General features: G+C 41.1%; 1 protein-coding gene across 3 annotated transcripts in view; it reads left to right on the top strand.

Moving 5' to 3' along the window:
• The window catches only part of ADAM9 (ADAM metallopeptidase domain 9), a 151,187-nt gene that overhangs the window by 3,808 nt on the left and 124,332 nt on the right, over positions 1-23,047 (top strand). For 2 of the 3 annotated variants that reach the window (XM_062212892.1, XM_062212890.1), the window contains exons 1-6: positions 3,326-3,449; positions 8,087-8,184; positions 10,635-10,693; positions 12,360-12,438; positions 17,695-17,771; positions 19,099-19,294. In XM_062212892.1, the coding sequence (XP_062068876.1) occupies positions 3,329-3,449; positions 8,087-8,184; positions 10,635-10,693; positions 12,360-12,438; positions 17,695-17,771; positions 19,099-19,294 (630 nt within the window). In that variant the 5' untranslated portion in view covers positions 3,326-3,328. Of the gene's footprint in view, positions 1-3,325; positions 3,450-8,086; positions 8,185-10,634; positions 10,694-12,359; positions 12,439-17,694; positions 17,772-19,098; positions 19,295-23,047 lie in introns of those variants that run through there. The other variant, XM_062212891.1, reaches the window with a different exon arrangement.

Genomic DNA, 23,047 nt, shown 5'->3' with positions numbered 1-23,047 from the left:
TTATTTGTCAGAAGCCAATAAAGCTGTCCTCTGAACAAGTCCCACCAGAGGCTGATTATCTGGTGGCACCCCAAGCAAACAGGCCCCTCATATCTGCTAACAGCATATTCTGAGAGTTAGGAAGTCTTAGCAATTAATTTGATCAGTTTTAAAATATCAGTTGTTTTTTATTTTTGTATCTTAACATAAGAGGGCAATAACGCATATTGCAAGTTTTACAAGAAAATGGTATCAGGCTGGTGTAGTGGTGAAGCAGGTTAAGTTGCTATTTGCAATGCCCACATCCCATATGAGCGCTGGTTTGAGTCCCAGCTGTTCCACTTGAATTCAGCTGCCTGCTGATGGCCTGGGCAAGTGGTGGAGGATGGCCCAAGTATTTGGGCTCCTGCCACCCAGATGGGAGACCTGGATGAGGCTCCTGGTTCCTGTCTTCGGCCTGGCCCAGCCCTGGCCGTGATGGCCATTTGGGAAGTGAGCCAGCAGATGAGATTGCTCTCTCTCTCTCTCTCTCTCTCTCTCTCCTCTGTCTGTAACACTTTCAAATAAATAAGTAAATGCAATCACTGCTGAAAAATGTGAGACAAAACCCATTCCTTCACATGGAGAATGTCTCTTTCCCTCTGACATATTTTTTCTGTAATAAGATTTTCCGTGACTTAACTCATTTTAGCATGATTTTTCCTTTCTATTTTGTAGCTTCCCAGGGCCCACATCACATAGCCCCCTGAAGAGCCTGCTCCTGATTAGTCTCTGAAACCTTAGCATCCCTCTGGCAATAACACACTGGGCCAAGCTCCCATATCAGCTGGTTACAAGGAGTATTCAGCAGTCTGGGGACATAGCATTATAATGAAGTATGGTTTAACTACTAAGGAGACAAATGTGTGGGCCATGTGGATTCATGGAGAAGTTGATCTGAAAGATGTTAATGATCAAAGCAAGGCTCACTTTCAGTTGTATGTGATAATTAACAACCATGAGCACTACATGTGTGTATACAAACACAGCTGGAAGGATGTGGAGAGGTTATTTACTCGGCACATATTATATTGAATACCTAGAAATACAAGTGAGTGAAACACAGTCTTTGGTTTCAAGGAAGTTACATTTCTTCCTGGAGGAACTTTATTTTCTGGAGCATTAAATCTTAAGCATGGTTGATATTTTTCCAAAAGGAGCATTTCAAAACAAACAGTAGGAGCTATTGCTTTTTAAATGTAGTTATGGATAAATGAAAAAAAAAACAAAAAGAAAAACAAAAAAAACAAGACCCCACTCAAATCTAAGAGTGTCATAAGTATGTTTGAAGGTGGCTATTGGTATGTTATATGTGTTTCTCTAGAATTGACTTTGTAAATGGAATGAACAGTCACTTTGTGACTCAGAGTGATGTGGATCTAATTACAGTTGCTCTTCAAGAAATATATTGAACTACAGAATTACCTCACCCAAATTGAATGTGGAACCCTGGTTTATTTCCTGCAGTGAAGGTACTTAGGTGGGTATTTATTGACGTGATAGGCAGGAAAGAAAGGAGGAAGGCCCTAGATTTGAAGTTCACAATTGTTTGCTTTACAATTAAAGAGAATTCTCTTTAACTCACTTCCCTCTACTACAGTTGCTGTTAAGAAAAACATACTTAGATTTCCTGGCAAACACAGAACATAAATGTATCTAAGGAGTTAGAAGAAGGAAAAAGTGCAACTAACAGTTCTTCCTTTTTTTTTTTTTTTTTTTAATTGAGGGAGGGACACTGGGTTTCATGTTTCAAGCTTATTTTTATCGTCAGTCTATGTTTTCCAGTAGTGTTATGTTTGACAGTGTGTTCATGTTGTCAGATTCAAATGTGGTAGTTTGTATTCCCTACAAAGTTTTTTATATTAAGATTTTAGTTTTTACTGTGAACTGTGTCTGTAGACCAGTGGTTTTCAGCCAGGGTGGAGGGGAAGGCCTTTGGTAGATACTTTGTTGTCACACTGAGGGTGCTGTTAGCATTGAGTTAGTAGAGACCACGGATGCTGTTGAACATCCTGTTGTCTACAGGATGGCCCCTCCCCCACAACAATTTCCCAGCCCAAGTATCAGCAGTGTGGATGTTAAAGTTTTATGCAAATAATGTTAATGAACTTCTTTTATCATTGTAACATGGGGGGAAATTTACTGTGGTTCCTGTGGAAGGTGAAGCTATTTGGAATTAAAAAAGTTGAATTTGGAAAAAAAAAATTGGTATAAACAAAGCAACAACAACAACAGCAACAACAGACTGAGAGATTAGAGGAATTTGAAATGCAAGAAGGATTTTCTTATATAACTGAGACTGAAACCCTAAACTAATATCCCTAATGTAGAAGCAGGACCCAGCCTATTGTCTGTCTCCCTTTAGCCCAAGGTATGTTTGCCTGTTTTAGGATTAACCACTTATCAAAAGGAATTCACCAAGTTGAGGGACTAACCACATTTGCTTCTCCAGTAAGACCTTGTTGGCCATTGTTAGAATTCTAGGTCTGGAGCAGAAGGTAACTACCATTTACGTGTATCCACCAGACCAACTAAAGCCCACCTGCCTGCCCATCATAAAAATTTCCTAGAGAACTGGCCAATTAGAGGAAGGTCATGAGCACTATTCACCAGCCAGGAACATGGTCATGAGCTGATCATGCACCTCTCATCCCCAATTTCAATCTTTAAGAACCTTCCCCTCTAAGTTCTTGGAGAGCCCGGGAATTAAGCAGTATCTGCCTGGCTCCTTGCTCTGCACTTTATGTAGGAAGTGAAGACACCGAATGCTGAACAAAGACACAAGAGAGACAAGGATACCTGGACAAGGCTGTTTAAGGGTGGGTAGTGGCTCTAAGTCGAGATGGCAAGGCTACACAGTAGAGAAAACAAAGTATATATATTCTAGTGTGCAGTTCCCTCCCCTCTTTTCCCCATTGTCTGGGTACCCAGAAGTGCACAGTCCTCACGACGCCTCTTAAAGCAGGGCAGCCGTCTCCCTCTTTTCCATCTACTTATCACCTAAGTTTTATGGCTCAGAAATGGGCTTTTGTTCTGTGAAGTTGGCCCATATCCCATTTTAACACACAAACCAATATTTTTTGCTCTAGTTTGACATCCAGTGTCATGTAACAGTTTTGTGTTTGTAACCCCATCTGCTAGCTGTTAGACATTTTTCCACTTGGAGCTAAGTGTTTTATTCTTTGTTTTAAGAGAATACTGGGGGCCGGTGCTGTGGTGTGGCAGGTAAAACTGCTTCCTGCAGTGCCAGCATTCCATATGGGCACAGGTTCGAGTTACAGCTGCTCTACTTCCCATCCAGCTCTCTGCTATGGCCTGGAGAAGCAGCGGAAGATGGCCTAAGTCCTTAGGCCCCTGCACCTGCGTGGGAGACCTGGAAGAAGCTGGAAGAAGCTCTAGCCATTGTGGCCATCTGGGGAGTGAACCAGCAGGTGGAAGACCTCTCCCTTCCTCTGCCTCTGTGTTAACTCTGCCTTTCAAATAAATAAATGAAATCTTAAAAAATGAAATCTTAAAAAATGGCAGCTGTTGCTGCCATTTGTGGGGTGAACCCCCAGGTGGAAGATCTCTCTCTTTCTCCCTCTCTCTCTCTTTCTCTCAAATAAATAAATAAATCTTTCAACAGGAAAGAATACAAAGGCTAATACACTATTAAAACTTACTTGCCTTTGAACATCCTGTCTTTTGACAATGAACCATGCATTTCTACTTTTCATATACCCCCTTTTTTGTTTGTTTCTGTTCCTTTTTTTTTTTTTTTTTTAAAGATTTATTTTATGTATTTGAAATTCAGTGCTACAGAGAGTGAGAGGGAGAGCTAGGTCCATGTAAGACAGAAGAGTTGGCTCCGGGTCCTTGCCTGAGACTACAAGTGTGACCTCTTAAAGTCACTTAACCTGTTTCAAATGCAGACTCTTTAAATATCTGCCTGCCCATGAGAACTACAGATATTCTCTTTTCAGAGGCTTTTTTTTTATAGTCTGTGAAGTTTGAGCTGAGTCCTGATGAAGGCATTTCAGTTTCTTTGCAGGTTCTTTAACCTCTAGTGTAACAGTTGTCTGTGCCTACACACACATACACACACACATAGTTGCCTGTAATGATAAACTATTATTTAGACATTTCTAACATTGCGTGAGGTTGGGGAGAAATATATGGGATGATTTACTTTGTATTACATAGAGCTCCTGTTCCTGCCACCAGCCACTAGAGGGACTGTCCTACAACCTGAACAATTACCATGATCTACAATGAAATTCTTAGGGATACTATTTAAGCTGTGTTTTTAGGAATTTGAGAAAACCAAAGGTCATTGAAAAGTTTATTTTGCATGAAGAAATAGTCTTATACCTCAGTTAATTTAGGACTAAGGGTATTTCTGCCTATTAATGTAAAAAACCTGTGACTTTTTTTTTTCTTTTTTTGTTTATTTGACAGATAGTTAGACAGTGAGAAAGAGAGACAGAAAGATCTTCCTTCCATTGGTTCACCCCCCCAAATGGCCACTATGGCTGGAGCTATGCCGATCCGAAGCCAGAAGTCAGGTGCTTCCTCCTGGTCTCCCATGTGGGTGCAGGGCCCAAGCACTTGGGCCATCCGCCACTGCACTCCCTGGCCACAGCAGAGAGCTGGACTGGAAGAGGAGCAACCGGGACAGAACCCGGCGCCCATTTTGGATGCCGATGCTGCAGGCGGAGGGTTAACCAACCTGTGACTTTTTTTTTAAGAGGATACATCTTCTCTTTTTTTAAAAAAAAAAAAAATTATTTATTTATTTGAAAGGTAGAGTTAGAAAGGAGAGACAGATTTGTGTGTGTGTGTGTGTATGTATGAGAGAGAGAGAAAGGGAGAGAGAATCGATCTTCCATCCTCTGGTTCACTCCCTAAATGACCACAACGTTCAGGGCTGGGCCAGGATGAAGCCAGGAGCTTCAAGCAGTCTCCTGTGTGGGTGGCAGGGGCCCAAGCATGTGGGCCATCTTCTTCTGCCTTCCCAGGTGCATTAGCAGGGAGTTAGATTATAAGTGGAGCAGCTGGGTCTCTTAACAGTCATCCATATGGGATACTGGCACTGCAGGCATTGGATTAACCTGCTGCACCGCAGCACCAGCTCTGAGCCTGTGGCTTCTAAGGTTCTGAGTTTTTTTGACATGGTTCCCCAGTTGACAATTTGGTCAGGATAAGTCATACATAAGCCTTGGATCAGTCCATGGCTGCTTTTATGGGAGTCTGATTCTGATGTATTCATGTGAAACCACGTTTAGATAGTATAATAGGCCATAGTGTAGAGATATAAGAGGTTGATGGGAAAAGAGTTTTCAAGGTGTTAATATGGCATACATTATTACTGGATGTAATTTATGCTTTCCTGTTTGCCTATTTTAAATCCTAAACTCAACAAGGTTATAGACATTTTTATGTGCAGTATAATCTTTGGAAAAGTTGGTTGTAAACACTTCATCATAATCTGAGTTTGAGAAACCCAAGGGGCATAAGGCAGTTAATGAGTGAATGAACATATAGACTGGATCAAGGAGGAGAGGACAGAGAGTTGGTACAATGGCATCACAGTACTCTTGAGGTGTGGTTAATAATAAGGGTGATGGTGGCCGGCACCATGTCTCAATAGGTTAATTCTCCTGCGGTGCCGGCACACCGGGTTCTAGTCCCGGTTGGGGCGCCGGATTCTGTCCCGGTTGCCCCTCTTCCAGGCCAGCTCTCTACTGTGGCCCAGGAAGGCAGTGGAGGATGGCCCAAGTGCTTGGGTCCTGCACCTCATGGGAGACTAGGAGAAGCACCTGGCTCCTGGCTTCGGATCAGCGCGGTGCGCGGGCCACAGCGGCCATTGAGGGGTGAACCAACGGTAAAGGTAAAGGAAGACTTTTTTCTCTGTCTCTCTCTCTCTCACTGTCCACTCTGTCTGTCAAGAAAAAAAAAAAAAAAAAAAAATAAGGGTGATGGAGAGGAAAGAGCTGTTGGAAGAGGTGCTAGGTAATTAGTACTTTTAAAATACTAGCTTTTGCAGTTTATATTGAAGAAATTCTCTTTTTAACCTCTTGATTTCAAAAGTAATATGAAGGTACTTCAAAAAGTTCATGAACAAATACAATTAAAAGTATTTTGATGCCAGACAGTTTTCAAATCTACGCATAGTTTTTGTTAATATGCATTTCCATGAACTTTTCGAAGTCTGTTACTTTGGTGAAAAAATGCACAGTAATTGTAGCAACAAATTCAAACAACACTGGAAAACAGAAGTGTAAGAAATAAAAAGATTCAAGTCATTTTCTCATTACTTCCCTGGTTCTGCACCGTAATGGTACTACTTTAAACAGTTTAATTATTTATGATATTTATATTTGTTTTTGATACATTTTATAGTCATTGTAGTATTCATAATTATTATAATATACAGAGTAATAAGTATAAGTACGAAGTAATAAGTATAAGTCTCTGTCATTCCACTCCCTATAGGTAATTAAAAATAATTATTTTATTACAGGAATTTTTAAAAAATATTTTATTGTTTATTTTTTTGAAACACAGAGGGAGAGACAGAGAAATCTTACACATGTTGGTTCACTCCTCAGATGGCATTTACAGCTAAGGCTAGGCCAGGCTGAACCAGGAGCCAGGAGTTTCAACTGGGTCTCCTGTATGGGTGGCAGGGGCCCAAGGACTTGCACCATCCTTTGCTACTTTCCCAGGCCATTAGCAGGGAGCTGGATTGGAACCACTGCCCATAAGGCATGCTGGCATTGCAGGTAGCAGCTTAACCTGCTCTACCACAATGCTGGACCCAGGAATTTTTAAACATTCACATGAGTAGAGAGCAGAGTCTTAAACTCCTGTGTGTCCATTATCTGGTTTTAATCTTGTTGCATATGTTTCTCAAACACATACTGAATTATTTTAATGAAGACCCTAGATATCTTATGTTGTTATTGAATATTCAGAATGAATCTAAGACACAGAGATATCAGACTATACCCAAAATATGCTTATTATACTTTATTTTTTCCAGCCAAAGCTGGGAGCCAGGAGCTTCTTCTGGGTCTCCCTTGTGGGTGAAGGGTCCCAAACACTTGGGCCATTTTCTGCTATGTTACCCAGGCTGTTAGCAGGGATCTGGATCAGAAGTGGAGCAGCCAGGACGTGAACCGGCACCCATATGGGATGCCGATGTTGCAGGTGGCGACTTCTATGCTACATGTTGGCCCCAAGATTTATTTTATTTATTTGAAAGGCAGAGTGACAGAGAGGGGAAACACACATACTCACACACACAACACTTTCTCACACACACCACAGATCTTCTATCTGCTGGTTTGCTTCCCAAATGGCCACAATGTTGGCTGGCGCTGAGTCAGACTGAAGCCAGGAACACACAACTCCATACGTGTTTCCTACATGGATCGTATGGGCCCAGGTACTTGGGCCATTTTCTGTTATTTTCCCAGGTGTATTAGGGAACTGGATTGGAAGTAGAGCAGCTGGTGCTCTGATATAGGAAACTGGCATTGCAAGTGATGTCTTTTTTTTTTTTTTTTTAAAGATTTATTTATTTATTTGAAAGGCAGTGTTACAGAGAGGCAGCAGTAGAGGCAGACACACATACACCATCCACTGGTTCACTCCCCAGATGACTGCAACGGCTAGAGCAGGCCCATCTGAAGCCAGGAGCCAGGAGCTTCTTCTGTGTCTTCCACGTGGGTGCAGGGGCCCAAGGACTTGGGCCATCTTCTACTGCTTTCTCAGGCCATAGCAGAGAGCTGGATCAGAAGTGGAGCAGCCAGGACTCAAACTGGCACCCATATGCGATGCTGGTACTGCAGGTGGTGGCTTTACCCTCTACTGCTGGCCCCTTGACATTCTTTTTTAAGAAATACATATTTTTCTCCTCATACTTATCAAGTACATTGCTATTTTTCATGTAAAACTTTATGTAAAACTATATTTTAATATAGGAATGTCAGGGATTCAAAATTCAGCTTTTGATTTGTTCTATTTTGGGACCATGTTGTTTTCCAGGTTCACCTGTTACACTTGCCCTTTCACTTTTCTGCAGGCTTTCAGCAGACCTCACATCTCTCTTCTTATGAAATTATAACTCCCTGGAGATTAACTAGAGAACGTCGGGAAGCACCAAGGCCCTCCCCAAATCAGGTGAGTTCCCTGTTGAGCCTGTGTATTTACTTAAAGATCTTTGTTCCACAAAGATGTAATTTGTAGCAGTCATTGCTTTTGGGAGTTATTAGTCAGCTAATTAATTGGTTTAGTGCCATGTAGTACTATGTCCCAGGGATGTTATTCTAGTAAAAGCAACACATTGAACTTTAGTACCTTTTTTTTCCAAAAAGTCAAAATGATCAACTTGAAATATAACAGGATGAAGTAGTTAAATAGAACTCTATAACCTGGAAGTTGATTACATTGATTTTTAACCCTAACTGACAGTGGTCACAGCAGTTTGATTATAACAAGAATGAACTGTACTTAGTATGTGTTAGAATACTTTGTGCTATATCTTCACTGACTCTGGAAATTAGTGATATGTTTAATGCATATAGTTCATACCTGGGAATATATACTCAAAAATGAGTTTTATTTCCATTTTGAAAGGAACTTACTGTGCTGTAAGTGGGATAACTAATGCACAAGAAATACTATTTTCTCCTAGGAAGTTTGTTCAGAAATCATATATTTGGACTTGAATTGATTTTTAAATGCATCTACTTTATAGAAGTATAATGTAAGTCTATTTTAGTTTAGCAGTGAGAGATAGTGAAGGATACAATTGGGTTTATAACCTCTGAGTTGCTGATACACTCATACTTGCAAGGCACCTTGCATGTTATTTAGGAACTAGGCCTAGTAAAAGGAACACTGCATCTAAAATCAGGAGCTTTTTGGGTTGGTTATTCAACTCTGTTTACTCCTTCATCAGTGAGGAAGAAATGGCTTTAAGATCTCTTTCTAATAGAACAGTTTATGATTTTTTTTTTGTTCTTGGCTTGAACTGGACAGCCTACCCTATGATGATGTTTTCCCTTAGAGTGGAATTAATCTCTGATGGCTCATTGGTCTTCTTTCCTAGATGATGGGCTTTCTAGCACAGGGGCTATGCTTTCTTTATTGTGTTGGGGTTTGGAGGGGAAGCTGGAAGTGGTAGAGTTGGGGGCAGGTTTGAGAAGGTGACTCTGGAGTAAGGACCAGAGGAATGGACTGATGGTGGACAATCTGGGTGGACAGAGGGAAGGAATAGAGTGTCACAAAACAATTCTCACACTCTCAGATTTCTTCTTAATGGAGATGGCAGTGCTGTTTTGCATCTTGTGCTTGGCTAAGAGCAGAGAGGACAGAAGAACATAGGCCAAAAGTGTGGTGGTGGAAGGAGCTTGGTGTTTCTGATTTCTGTGAGTAACAGTTCCCAGACTCCTGTGCAGGATGTGGAATGCCAGGATCCAGACGTGGGTCCAGTCAGAGAAGTCAGAGGTTATTGTGCCATGGGAGAGGAGTAGACTGTTGGCAAAGTGTAAACAGTGAAGAGTCAGGAATCCATAGGGAAAATTAGACACACATGGTTGTGTTACTTTACTTGTTGAGTCCCTCCATGACTTTTGCTTTGATTGAGGAGTTCAGGCAAGATGGAATCTCCTGGTTCCAGAAAACACATTAAGCACTGGTTAATGGAAATGGAAATGGAAATGATGTTTTCCCTTAGAGCGGAATTAGTCTCTGATTGCTTCATTGGTCTTCTTTTCTTTCCTAGATGATGGGCTTTTTAGCACAGGGACTATGCTTTCTTCTTTATTGTGTCTCTGGTAATATCTTCATCAGTACTGCACACATAGAGACTTGTGGCTGTGGTAAATAACTGTCGTTTATATACTTTGGTAATTATTGGAAAAGTGGCATGGAAATGGTGGGGACTGGGGGAGTTGCTGCAGAGTAACTTGATGTAGGGAAGACAATCCCCTCAGCATGAAGATGTGCATGCAAGTCACCTAACTCATTGACTTTAGGTGCCATCAGTTGAAAGACACTTTTTTTAAATGTTATTCTGTGTCCCACTAGCAAGCTGAGGTGTTGCCCGTTAGATTGCTCTTCTTTGTATGACACATCCTTAGTTCAGAGATCTTACTATAAGAGGGGAAAAGTACATTTTAGAACTGATGAATGAGGGAAGCCTTGGAGAGGTATATTGTCACAAAAGAATATAAGTTTCTTTTCAGATTTTGGGTAACTAAAACTAGGGGTAGTCTTTTGAAACTACGAGATTTATTTTGTTTAAAACAAAAGGGAGATACTGTAGGTGGTAGCGGGATGTCTCTGATGTTATAGCCTCTTTAAATAGTAAATGAATTTAAGAAGAGTTTAGGTAAGCATGCAGGTGAGTTTCCACCATCCATTATTAAAGGGCGGAAGAGATGATCACAATGTCACAATGTAATTTTTATTATTTAAGGATAGATAACAAAGATTATTCTGTAAAATAATTGGAGTCAGTAACAAATTATTCAGATTCAGGATGGAATTTCCTGTGTCTCAGAAATGATGTTTTGTTGGAAATTCACAAGATGGGGTTTTATTGTTCTTTTATCCTCTGTGTCTAGGTATCTTATGTCATTCCGATTGAAGGCAAGGAGCATGTTATTCACTTGGAGAGGAGCACGTAAGATTTCCTTTGGCTTTTTAGTAATTTTCCTCCATAGTATATTGATTTCTTTTCTAGTTACTGTTTGGTAGATACTGAACCCAGAATGAAAGCAGGTTTAGCTGTTCATCGTCAGCTCTACACAGAGGCAGGCCTGCCTCTAGAGAAGCATAGTGGAATCTGTGCTTTGACTGGGTAGGCAGTGACTTCTAAGGAGGAAAGAGGGCAGAACAACGCTAAGCATTGCATTTATTTTCAAATTCACTGCTCAAGGGAGCAGAGGGTGGGTGTGTGTCGGCGGATAGGGGAGAAGGGGAGATAGCAGTGCCTGAGCAGGGTCAGACTGTGGAAAGAACTTGAGATTCTACAGGCTGTTCACATAGAGTTAGTGAAGGTAAAGGATGCATACAATGAATTAGGACAAACCAGTGCAGGTCATCATGTGGAATTTGCAGACAGCTGAGGACCACATCCAGGGTCCTTCCCCAGTTGCGCAGATGTACTTTGTCTTCAGATTCTGATATACTGAAATGTGTGTGTGTGTGTGTGTGTGAGACACATCATATTTTCACAGGAGCCCAGCACATGTTCACTGAAGGGATCTTTCATACTATGCTGGCCATATAGCTAAAGTGAGGCTATGTAACTAATTAAACCAAATGAAAACCATCAATTTATCCATCTCTAAACAGTTTAGACATGATCGTGCTGGGTGCCTTCAGGAGACTTTTGAACTTTAAGTAGCATATCCTAAGTCACTAGTTTGTATGTTGTATCTCCTGCCTTGTCCATAGACCTGGAGATAAGCACAGAGCTGCTCCAGTCCTGCTTGCATGAGAACCCCATGTAGCTGCTGCTGCTGCTGCTTTTTAAAGATTTATTTGTAAGTCGGAGTTACAGAGAGGGGGGCACACATACATATGTGCACAGATTGATTTTCCATCTGCTGTTTCACTTTCCTACATGGCCGCAGTGCCCGGTGCTGAGTTTGGCTGAAGCCAAGGGCAGGAGCTTCCTCTGGGTTTCTCCCATGTGGGTGGCAGGGGCCCAGACACTTGAGCCATCTTCTGCTTTTCCCAGGCCACTAGCAGGGAGCAGGATTGGAAGTAGAGCAGCTGGGACATGAACTCGCTCCCATAATGGATGCTGGCGTGCCACGTAGTGCCTTTACCTGATACACAATGCTGGACCCTCTGTGTGGCTTGTTCTTAATATGAAGTGAAGCTTCAGGATTCAAATATTCTTTCCTTTAACAGCTGACCCAGAATTTTACCTCTGTACTTAGGTTAAGACATTGAATCTTAAATGACTGTAAAAAAACATTTGATTTTCTTCTATTAATATGAGGTACTGTCCATAACCTAATGTATACTATTTTTGTGAAATGTATCAGAAAAATTTAATGACATAATTTATGTTGTATTATGTTGTTTGCAACCAGCAATTTATGACCATAAGAACAAATACATGGCTTAGTTACTTAAGGGTAATTCTTAAACTATTTCACATTCAAATCTGTTTATGAGTTTCTAGTTTTATGGTAGCGCATTCTTTATGTAATACTAATTTATCAGATGAAACTTTTTATTCACTACTGCTTATCTCTTTGAGGAATAATGCCTTATGAATTGTGTCTTCTGTTGTAGATAGATTACATAAATTGTGTCTTTTGTTCCTCTTGCAGTGACCTTTTGCCTAAAGATTTTGTAGTTTATACCTACAGTGAGGAAGGGGCTCTGATCTCTGACCATCCCAATGTAGAGGTAACGTATTTTCCCTTTCATCTATAGTAAAATTTAAAGCGATTACAATTTAAATTCTATTCAAGTACCTGGGACTGTTACATAGTACACCTCCACAGGGCACCTTAACATTAAAATACATGTGCTCTGGCAGAAGTAGATGCATTTACATAGACTAACCTGGACTTTATAGGTCTCCAAGGCTTAAGGATTTTTTTTAAAGATTAGGAAAATGATCTTCTATTTAATGATAATCTTTACTGATTATGAAGGGGGAAAGTTGATATGTTTGAAAAATAGGAGTTACTTTTGCTGTTGTTGCATGTTAATATCCTGAAAAGCAGGGGCCAGTTCTGCTGTCAGTGACCCCTGCATTCCATGCTGGAGCGCTGATTCAAATCCCAGCTGTGCTACTTCTGATCCAGCTTCCTGCTGATGTACCTGGAAACAGCAGATGTTGGCCCAAGGTCTTGGGCACTTCCTACCTACATGGGAAGTTCCTGGTTGCTGGCTTTGGCCTGCCCCAGCCCTAGCAGTTGTAGGCATTTGGGGAGTGAACCACTGGATGAAAGATTCTTTCTCTGTCACTCTGCCTTTCAAATCAAATCAATGAATCAGTCTTTAAAAAAGTATCTCTAAAAGCACATCTTACTTCCTTGTTAAGCATTTTTTTTAAGGATTCTATTTATCTGAGAGGTAGAGTTACAGACAGTGAGAGGAAGAGACAGAGAGAAAGGTTTTCCTTCCATTTGTTCACTCCCCAAATGGCTGCAACTGCCAGAGCTGTGCTGTTCTGAAGCTGGGAGCCAGGAGCTTCTTCCCGGTCTCTCAGGCAGGTGCAGGGACCCAAGCACTTTGGCCATCCTCCACTGCTTTCCCAGGCCATAGCAGAGAGCTTGATCGGAAGGGGAGCAGCCAGGACTAGAACCAGCGCCCATATGGGGTGCCAGCACCGCAGACAGAGGATTAACCTACTGCGCCATGGGGCTGGCCCCCACGTTTTGATTTGCCATTAGTGTTTAGTAATTTTTCACTGAAAGCAATTCTTTTTTTTTTTTTTTTTTAAAGTTCTTTATTTATTTGAAAGTCAGAGTTACAGAGAGGAAGAGGCAGAGAGAGAGAGAGAGAGAGAGGGAGGGAGGGAGAGAGGTTTTCCATCCACTGGTTCACTCCCCAGGTGGCCACAATGGCCGGAGCTGCACCGATCCAAAGCTAGGAGCCAAGAGCTTCTTCTGGATCTGCCACGTGGGTGCAGGGGCCCAAGCACTTGGGCCATCTTCTGCTTTCCCAGGCCATAGCAGAAAGCTGGATTGGAAGTAGAACAGCCAGGACTTGAACTGGTGCCCATATGGGATGCTGGCACTACAGGCAGCAGCTTTACCTACAGCACCAGCCCCTGAAAGCAATTCTTTGTTAAAGAAGTATAGTTCTCTCTGCATCAGAGAACAGACTACACTGGGTACATGACAAACCAGGAATATTTGAAATAATACTCTAAATAGTAAAAAATAATACTCAAAATAATACTTGAATTTGACTGTGGTCTTTTTCTACTTAGAGCATAAACATTTCTAGTTTTGTTTGAGAAGAGTATATTACAATTATTTTAAATTTATTTTAAAGGATTTTACTTTATTTGAAAGGCAGAATTAGAGAAAGAGGGAGAGATATTGATCTGTCTTCCATCTGTTGGGTTCACTCCACAAATGACTGAGGCTAGGAGCTTGGAACTTCATCCAGGTCTCCCACGTGGGTGGCAGGGACCCAGGTACTTAGGCCACCTTCCACTGTTTTCTCAGGTGCATTAGCAGGGAGCTGGATCAGAAGTGGAGCAGCCAAGACTTGAACTGGTACTTATATGTGATGCCAGCTTTGCAGGCAGCAGCTTAACCTGCTGTGCCACATCACTGGCTCCTATTACAGTCCTTTTTAACAGATACTATACATTTTTTCCTTCTGCAGTTTTCTTTTTCTTTTTCTTTTTTTTTTTTGACAGGAAGAGTGGACAGTGAGAGAGAGACAGAGAGAAAGGTCTTTCTTTTCCTTTGGTTCACCACCCAATGGCCGCTGCGGCCGGCGCTCTGCGTTGATCCAAAGCCAGGAGCCAGGTGCTTCTCCTAGTCTCCCATGCGGGTGCAGGGCCCAAGCACTTGGGCCATCCTCCACTGCCTTCCCGGGCCACAGCAGAGAGCTGGCCTGGAAGAGGGGCAACCGGGACAGAATCCGGCGCCCTGACCGGGACTAGAACCCAGGGTGCCGGCACTGCAGACGGAGGATTATCCTATTGAGCTGCGGCGCTGGCCCCTTCTGCAGTTTTCATGAGAAAACTTTGTTTCCTGAACTTTGTAATATTGTGATAGATTGAATTGTTACGCACTTTTTGCAGCGTTTTTCAGATAAATAGAAGGCAAAATATTTACTGTAGATTATTTATTAGTACTTAAAAAATAACAAAATGCTAATTTAGCCCTGTTCTTTTCTGTTCCACTACCAAACTGCTTTAACTCCTTTATCTTAGTGTACTGTTTGTCCGTTGTGGAGTAGAAAGTTGGCTGAGGAGTTTAAATTTACGTTAGCATAAATCAGGTAAAAAATAATCTGTTTATTCACATATCTGAGGATTGCATAGGCAAGAGGCCAAAGACCACATGTTTTATGCCACTTGACAAAAAAAAAAACAACTTTTTTTTTTTTTTTTGACAGGCAGAGTTAGAGAGAGAGACAGAGAGAAAGGTCTTTCTTCTGTTGGTTCACTCCTCAAATGGCCACTTTGGCCAGCGCTGTGCTGATCTGAAGCCAGGAGCCAGGTGCGTCCTCCTGGTCTCCCATGCGGGTGTAGGGGCCCAAACACTTGGGCCACCCTCCACCGCCCTCCTGGGCCACAGCAGAGAGCTGGAGTGGAAGAGGAGCAACTGGGACTAGAACCCGGTGCCCATATGGGATGCCGGCACTGCAGGCGGAGGATTAACCAAGGGAGCCATGGCACCAGCCCACTCTTAATGTTTTAAAAAGATTTATTTATTTATTTAAAAGAGATATGCAGAGAGAGGATGAGATGGGGGCGGGGGAGAGAGTAAGAGAGATCTTTCAAACACTGGTTCACTTCTCAAATGGTCGCAACAGCCAGGGCTGGGCCTGGCTGAAGCTGGAGGCAGGAGCTTCATTTGAATCTGCCACATGGTAAGTACTTGAGCCATCTTCCACTGCTTTCCCAGGTACATTAGCAGGGAGTTGGATTGGAAGTGGAGCAGCTGGGACTTGGACTGGTGCTCAGATGGGATGCTGGCGCTGCAGATGGCAGCTGAACCCGCTACACCACATGCCAGTCCCAGGCTTTTAATCTTTTACCCTCAGTGTTCGTTTATATTTAGGGATATTAATCATTTACCTATGATGTCAATTTTTTTGGTATATTTTTCTTCAAATGTGTCAGTTTTTTGACCTTTGGTGTTTCCAATTGGAAGCTTAAAATATTTTGTTATAAGATTGATTATTTCTTATCCAAAATGCTTGGGACCAGAAGTGTTTCAGGTTTTTTTTTTTTTTTTTTAATATTTGCATAGACTGTATAAGTTGAATGTCCCTAATCTGGCATTTGACATTCAGAAACTTGCAAAATTTGAGACATTTCAGATTTTTTGGCTAGGAATGTTCAACCTGTGTAGTAAAAATCATTAATATCTTTCCAAGATTGATTTTATTTATTTGGAAGTTGCCTAGAGAGATAGAGACAGAGGGAGGGAGAGTTCTTCCATCCATTGTTTTACTCCCCAAATGGCTGCAGTGGCTGGATCTGAGCTGATATGAAGCCAGGAGACAGGGGCTTCTTCCAGGTCTCCCACATGGATGCAGGGACCCAAGGACTTGGGCCATCTTCTACTGCTTTCCCAGGCAGGGAGCTGGATCAGAAGTGGAGCAGCCGGGACTGGAACAGGCATTCATGTGGGATGCCAGTGTTATAGGAGGTGATTCAACCTGTTATGCCGCAACGCTGGCTCTGGTTTCATGTTTTTTGGTTTGTTTGTTTGTTTCTTTAGTTTCCTTATTCGTTTTGAGTTTGTTCTTCTATGTGGTATGAAGTATGGATCTAATTTCATGTTTTTCCAAATGTTGACAAGTCCATCACTGCCCCAGTGGTTTGAGATGCCACTTCTATCATGTGACATTCTATTTATAATTGGGTCTATCTAGAGACTTTCTAGTCTGTTCCAGTGCTTGGTATCTTTGACAGTGCAGCAATATCATGCAAGATCTAGTGGTGACTCTTAATGTCAGGTAGAGTTAGTGCTCCCTGTCCCTAGGCTGTTCTATTTTAGTACTGTATAATTGTTTTATAAGTGAGAAAGTCTGAATAGGTACTAAGGAGATTAGTATTTCTGAGTAGTTTTACCTTGCATTTTTACTGGGTGGCTTCTTGTTCAAAAGAAGCAGATAACTGGTGAAGTGGTCCAGACTTGGCTTGGGATGCCCACGTGCCATATTAAAGTGCTTGGGTTCAAGTTCTGCCTGTATTTCCTCTCCAGCTTCCTGCCAGTGCACACCCCAGGAGACAACCATTGATGGCTTAAGTACATGGGTTCCTGTCACCTATGTGGGAGACCCAGATTGAGTTCCTGGCTCCTGGCTTCAGCCTCGCTTAGCTATGATTGTTGAGAATGTTTGGGGAGTCAATCAGGGGATCTATCTGTCTGTCTCTGTCTCTTTGTCTCTGCCTTTCAAATAAAAGGAAAATAAATAAATATAAATGAAAACAAAACTGAAGGGTAAAAGGTCTTAAGTTTTTGAAGACAGCTAAGCTTATAACTAATAACAATATAGTAAATATGTTTGTACTAAAAAAGGAAATCATTGGGTCAAAATCACTTTTTTCCCTTTATACTAAATATTTTAGTTTTTTCTGGGCCCTATTCATTTTTTTTTACAAGATCCTCTCCTGTGTTAGATATCAGTTGCCCACTGCTGATTCTCGGATTGGACTGCAATTTAAAATGTTAAATATAATATAATGCTGTTTTTCCTGCTTCTGGGTAGGACATTGGTGCAGAACTGCCTCTGCTCAGTTTCCCTGGAATTCTGCCCACACATTCTTGTGCTTATAGGGTGATAGCACATGGCCTGCAGATAGTCTGTAGAATGCCACCTGGTATTATGATATGCCAGCATAAACACAATGTTTCAGTTTACTGGCCTTGAGTAATTGTGTCTGCTCTGTGATTTTCATGATTGTTTTCCACTGATTTAACAGTATTTGAAGATAATCCAGTGTTTTTCATTTAGAATCATTGTCATCATCGGGGCTATGTGGAAGGAGTTTATAATTCATCTGTGGCTCTTAGCGACTGTTTTGGACTCAGGTAAGAAAGTTTCCCTATGTTGTTGTTGTTGTTGTTTTTTTTTTTTTCTTTGTTTCTTAACCCTCTGTGTCTAAATCAAGTCATTTGGACACTTAACAGTACTGGCTTTTACTTTGATGTTACTGAAGGTCTTCACAGCTGTGTTTGAAAAGTTCTTGGCATATGTATTTAAGGAAATATTATAGTTGGTGAATTTCAATATCTGAAGAGGAAGTTGCATTCTTTGAGACTACTAAATGTTTTTTTTTTCTATTTAAAATAAAACATACGTTAAATTTTGGTATTACTTTATAAATTTTGACCTGTATTTTTCATGTAAGTCTCATAAGGACTGACGGAGAACTCTTTTTCTTCATGTTTCGATGAATAAACTAAGCTTAGAGAAAGTGTGCCACACATCAAATGAGGTTACAGTGTTCAGATTACATTTATTGAGGGCCTGGCCGTGTGGCACTGTGCTTGTTGGTTGATTGCAAGATTGCTTGATTGCTTGACTAGTAAATACTGCTTTTAATTCTCAAATTAAATATATGAAACTAAGGTACCTATCTATGATTATCTTTAATTAGGTAATAACAATTTTTGACCTATTGTATGAACACAGTGCTCCAAGTGTTTTGTGCTTATGAATACTTTAATCTTTAGAGCAGTCTTGTGCACAACATCTGTGAAGGCAGTGGTTAAGTCCTGGAGCTCCAGACTCTTCTGGCCATTACTTTATAGTGCCTCCCATTTTCCAGTATGCACTCAGGTCAGTTAGTAGCCTATGGTCAGTGATGCTAGTGAGCAGCATCCCTGTGTTTCAGAGTTAACGTCCATCTGACTCCAAGCCCTCCAGTTTTCCTCTCTATACTATGCTACCTTTTTTTTTTTTCTAAAAAAAAAAAGATTTATTTATTTGAGAAGTAGAGTTACAGATATAAAAAGGGAGAGACAGAAAGAGCTCCTCCATCTGCTGGTTCAACTCCCCAAATGTCTGCAACGGCTGGAGCTGGGCTGAATGGAAGCCAGGAGCCCAGAGTTTTCGTCTAGGTTTTCCATGCGGTTGCAGGGGCCCAAGGACTTGAGCCATCCTCCACTGCTTCTCCAAGTTATAGCAGAGAGCTGGATTGGAAGTGGAGCAGCTGGGACATGCTCTGGTGCCCATATGGGATGCTGGCACTGCAGATAGCGGCTTCACCCACTGCATCACAGCACTGCCCCCCACCCCCTCACCCCACCCTTTTTACACTTGTTAAACTTGGCCTTGAATTCAGATTTTTTGTTTTCTTTTCCTGTGTGTTTTTTTTTTTCCCTTAAAAATCGTTTATGTGAATGCAACATTTAGAGGATTGCTGCATTTAGAGGATACCAGTTATGGAATCGAACCTCTGCAAAACAGTTCTGACTTTGAGCACATATTTTATCGAATGGATGATGTCCACAAAGAGCCTCTGAAATGTGGAGTTTCCAATAAGAATCTAGAGACAGAAACTGCAGAAAACCAAGAGGAGGAGCCTCCCAGCATGACTCAGCTACTTCGAGTAAGGAAATCATGTAATTAATTTGTCATGATTCAGACGAGAGGTTTAATAAGGTCATGTGTTCGTTAAATCAAGAGTTATTATAACTGGTCATGTTTCCCTCCCTCCCCCCCTCCCTTCCCCATTCCTTCCTTCCTTCCTTTTTAGTTTTATTTTTTTCCCCCAGAAACCTTTTATTTAAAGAACACAAACTTCATTTCTTTCATAAATACAGCTTTAGGAATACAGTGATTCTTCCCACTGTACTCACCCTTCACCCCCACACTCCCACCCCTCTTCCTCTTCCGTCTCCTATTCCCATTCTTATTTTTACTACTCTCTTTTCAATTAACTTTATAAATATACGATTAACTCTATACTAAACCAAGAGTTCAACAAATTATATGAAGAACAAGAAAACTGTTCCTTAACAATCGAGACAAGGGCTGTTCAAAGAAAATGCATCTTGAAGTATTGATTTCACTTCTATAGGTTACCTCTTATGTGCGCTATTAGTTATCACAGATGAAGAACATATGGTATTTGTCCTTTTGGGACTGGCTTATTTTACTAAGTGTGATGTTTTCCAGTTTCATCCATTTTGTTGCGAATGTCCGGATTTCATTTTTTACAGCTGTGTAGTATTCCATAGTGACATATCCCATAATTTCTTTATCTAGTCTTCTGTTGACAGGCACTTAGGTTGCTTCCTTATATTAGTTATTGTGAACTGAGCTGCAATAAACATGGGGATGTAGATAACTCTTTTATATGCTGATTTCATTTCTCTTGGGTAGATTCCTAGGAGTGGGATGGCTGGGTCATATGGTAGGTCTATATTCAGATTTTGGAGGTATCTCCATACTGTCTTCCATAGTGGCTTTACCAGTTTATATTCTCATCAACAGTGGATTAGGGTACTTTTTTCCCCACATCCTCACCAACATTTATTGTTTGTTGATTTTTTTTTTTTTTTTTGACAGGCAGAGTGGACAGTGAGAGAGAGAGACAGAGAGAAAGGTCTTCCTTTTGCCGTTGGTTCACCCTCCAATGGCCGCCGCGGTTGGCGCGCTGCGGCCGGCACACTGCGCTGATCCGATGGCAGGAGCCAGGTGCTTCTCCTGGTCTCCCATGGGGTGCAGGGCCCAAGGACTTGGGCCATCCTCCACTGCACTCCCTGGCCACAGCAGAGAGCTGGCCTGGAAGAGGGGCAACCGGGACAGGATCTGTGCCCCGACTGGGACTAGAACCCGGTGTGCCGGTGCCGCAAGGCGGAGGATTAGCCTAGTGAGCCACGGCGCTGGCCTGTTTGTTGATTTTTGTATATAAGCTGTTCTATTGAGGGTGAAGTGAAACATCATTGTAGTTTTGATTTGCATTTCTCTGATGGCTAGTGATCCTGAACATTTTTTCATGTGTCTGTTGGCCATTTGGATTTCCTCTTTTGAAAAATATCTGTTGAAGTCCTTTGTCCATTTCTTAACTGGGTTGTTTGTTTTGTTGTTGTGGAGTTTCTTGATTTCTTTGTAGATTCTGGTTATTAATTTTTATCAGTTGCATAGTTTGCAAATAATTTCTCCCATTCTGTTGGTTGCCTCTTCATGTTGCTGAATGTTTGTTTTGCAGTACAGAAGCTTCTCAATTTGATGTAATCCCATGTGTTAATTTTGGCTTTGATTGTGCCTCTTGGGTCTTTTCCAAGGATTCTTTTCCTGTGCAAGTGTCTTGTAGGATTTCCCCAATGTTCTCTAATAATTTGCTGGTGTCAGATCATAGATTTAGGTCTTTAAACAATTTTGAGTGGATTTTTGTGTAAGGTGTGAGGTAGGGATCCTGCTTCATACTTCTGCATGTGGAAATCCAGTTTTCCCAGCACCATTTGTGGAAGAGACTGCCCTTGCTTCATGGATTGATTTTAGCTCCTTTGTCAAATATAAGTTGGTTATAAGTGATTGGGTTGATTTCTGGCATTTCTATTCTGTTCCATTGGTCTATTCATCTGTTTTTGTACTGGTACCAGGCTGTTTTGATTATAACTGCCTTAATAGTATTTCTTGAAATCTGGTATTGTGATGGCTTTGGATTTGTTTTTGTTGTATAAGATTACTTTAGCTATTTGAGTTCTACTGTGTTTCCATATGAATTTCAGCATCATTTTTTCTAGATCTGAGAAGAACCTCTTTGGTATTTTCATTGATATTGCATTGAATCTGTAAATTGATTTTGGAAGAATTGACATTTTGATGATATTGATTCTTCTAATTCATGGACATGGAAGACTTTTCCATTATTTTGTATCTTATTCCATTTCTTTCTTTAATAAAGTTTTGTAATTCTCATCGTAGAGATTTTTGACATCCTTAGTTAAATTTATTTCAAGGTACTTGATTGTTTTTGTGGATATTGTGAATGGGATTGATCTTAGAAGTTCATTCTCAGCCTTTGCATTGTCTGTGTATGAAAAGGCTTTTGTTTTTTGTATATTAATTTTATATCTGCTACTTTACCAAATTCTTCTATGAATGGATTCTTGGTGGAGTCTTTTGATCATATATATATATATATATATATATATAAAATCATGTCATCTGTAAATAGGGATAGTTTGACTTCTTCCTTCCCAATTTGTATCCTTTTGATTTCTTTTCTTGCCTAATGGCTCTGGCTAAAACTTCCAGGACTATATTGAATAGCAATGGCGAGAGTGGGCATCCTTGTTTGGTACCAGATCTCAGTGGGAATGCTTCCAACCTTTCCCCATTCAGTAGGACGCTGGCTGTAGATTTCTCATAAGTTGCTTTGACTATGTTGAGGAATGTTCCGTCTGTACCCAATTTGCTGAGAATTTTCATCATGAAAAGGTGTCTTGGGGCTGGTGCTGTGGCGTAGCAGGTTAACGCCCTGGCTTGAAGCACTGGCATCCCATATGGGCACCGGTTCTAGTCTCGGCTGCTCCTCTTCCAATCCAGCTCTTTGCTATAGCCTGAGAAAACAGTAGAAGGTGGCCTAATTCCTTGGGTCCCTGCACTCATGTGGGAGACCTGGAAGAAGCTCCTGGCTCCTGGCTCTGGATTGGCGCAGCTCCGGCCATTGCGGCCAGTTGGGGAGTGAACCATTGGATGGAAGACCTCTCTCTCTCTCTGCCTCTCCTCTCTGTGTGTAACTCTGACTTTCAAATAAAAATAAATAAATCTTAAAAAAAAAAAAAGATGATTTATTTTATCAAATACTTTCTCTGCATCTATTGAGGTAACCACATGGTTTTTGTTCTGTAGTTTGTTAATGTGATGCATCAACCCCATTGATTGATTTGCAGATGTCAAACCATCCCTGCATACCAGGGATAAATCCTACTTGGTCTGAGTGAATGATCTTTCTGATGTGTAATTGGATTCAGTTGGCTAGAATTTCGTTGAGGATTTTTGCTCTATGTTCATCAGGGATATTGGTCTGTTGTTCTCTTTCTCTGCCTCTTTTGCAGGTTTAGGAATCAAGCTGATGCTGGCTTCACAGAAAGAATTTGGGTAGATTGCCTTCCTTTTAATTGTTTTGAATAGCTTGAGAAGAATTGGAGTTAGTTCTTCTTTAAATGTCTGGTAGAATTCAGCAGTGAAGCCACCCAGTCCTGGGCTTTTCTTTGTTGGTAGGGTCTTTATTACTGATTCAATTTCCATCTTGTTTAGGTTTTCTGTATCTTCATGGCTCAATTTAGGTAGGTTGTATGAGTCGAGGAATTTATCCATTTCATCTAAGATTCCCAGTTTTTTGGAATAC

The sequence above is a fragment of the Lepus europaeus genome, chromosome 16, assembly GCF_033115175.1.
Source record: "Lepus europaeus isolate LE1 chromosome 16, mLepTim1.pri, whole genome shotgun sequence".
NCBI lineage: Eukaryota > Metazoa > Chordata > Mammalia > Lagomorpha > Leporidae > Lepus > Lepus europaeus.
The sequence above is the reverse complement of the archived record's forward strand: the minus strand, read 5'-3'. Positions and strand labels throughout refer to the sequence as shown.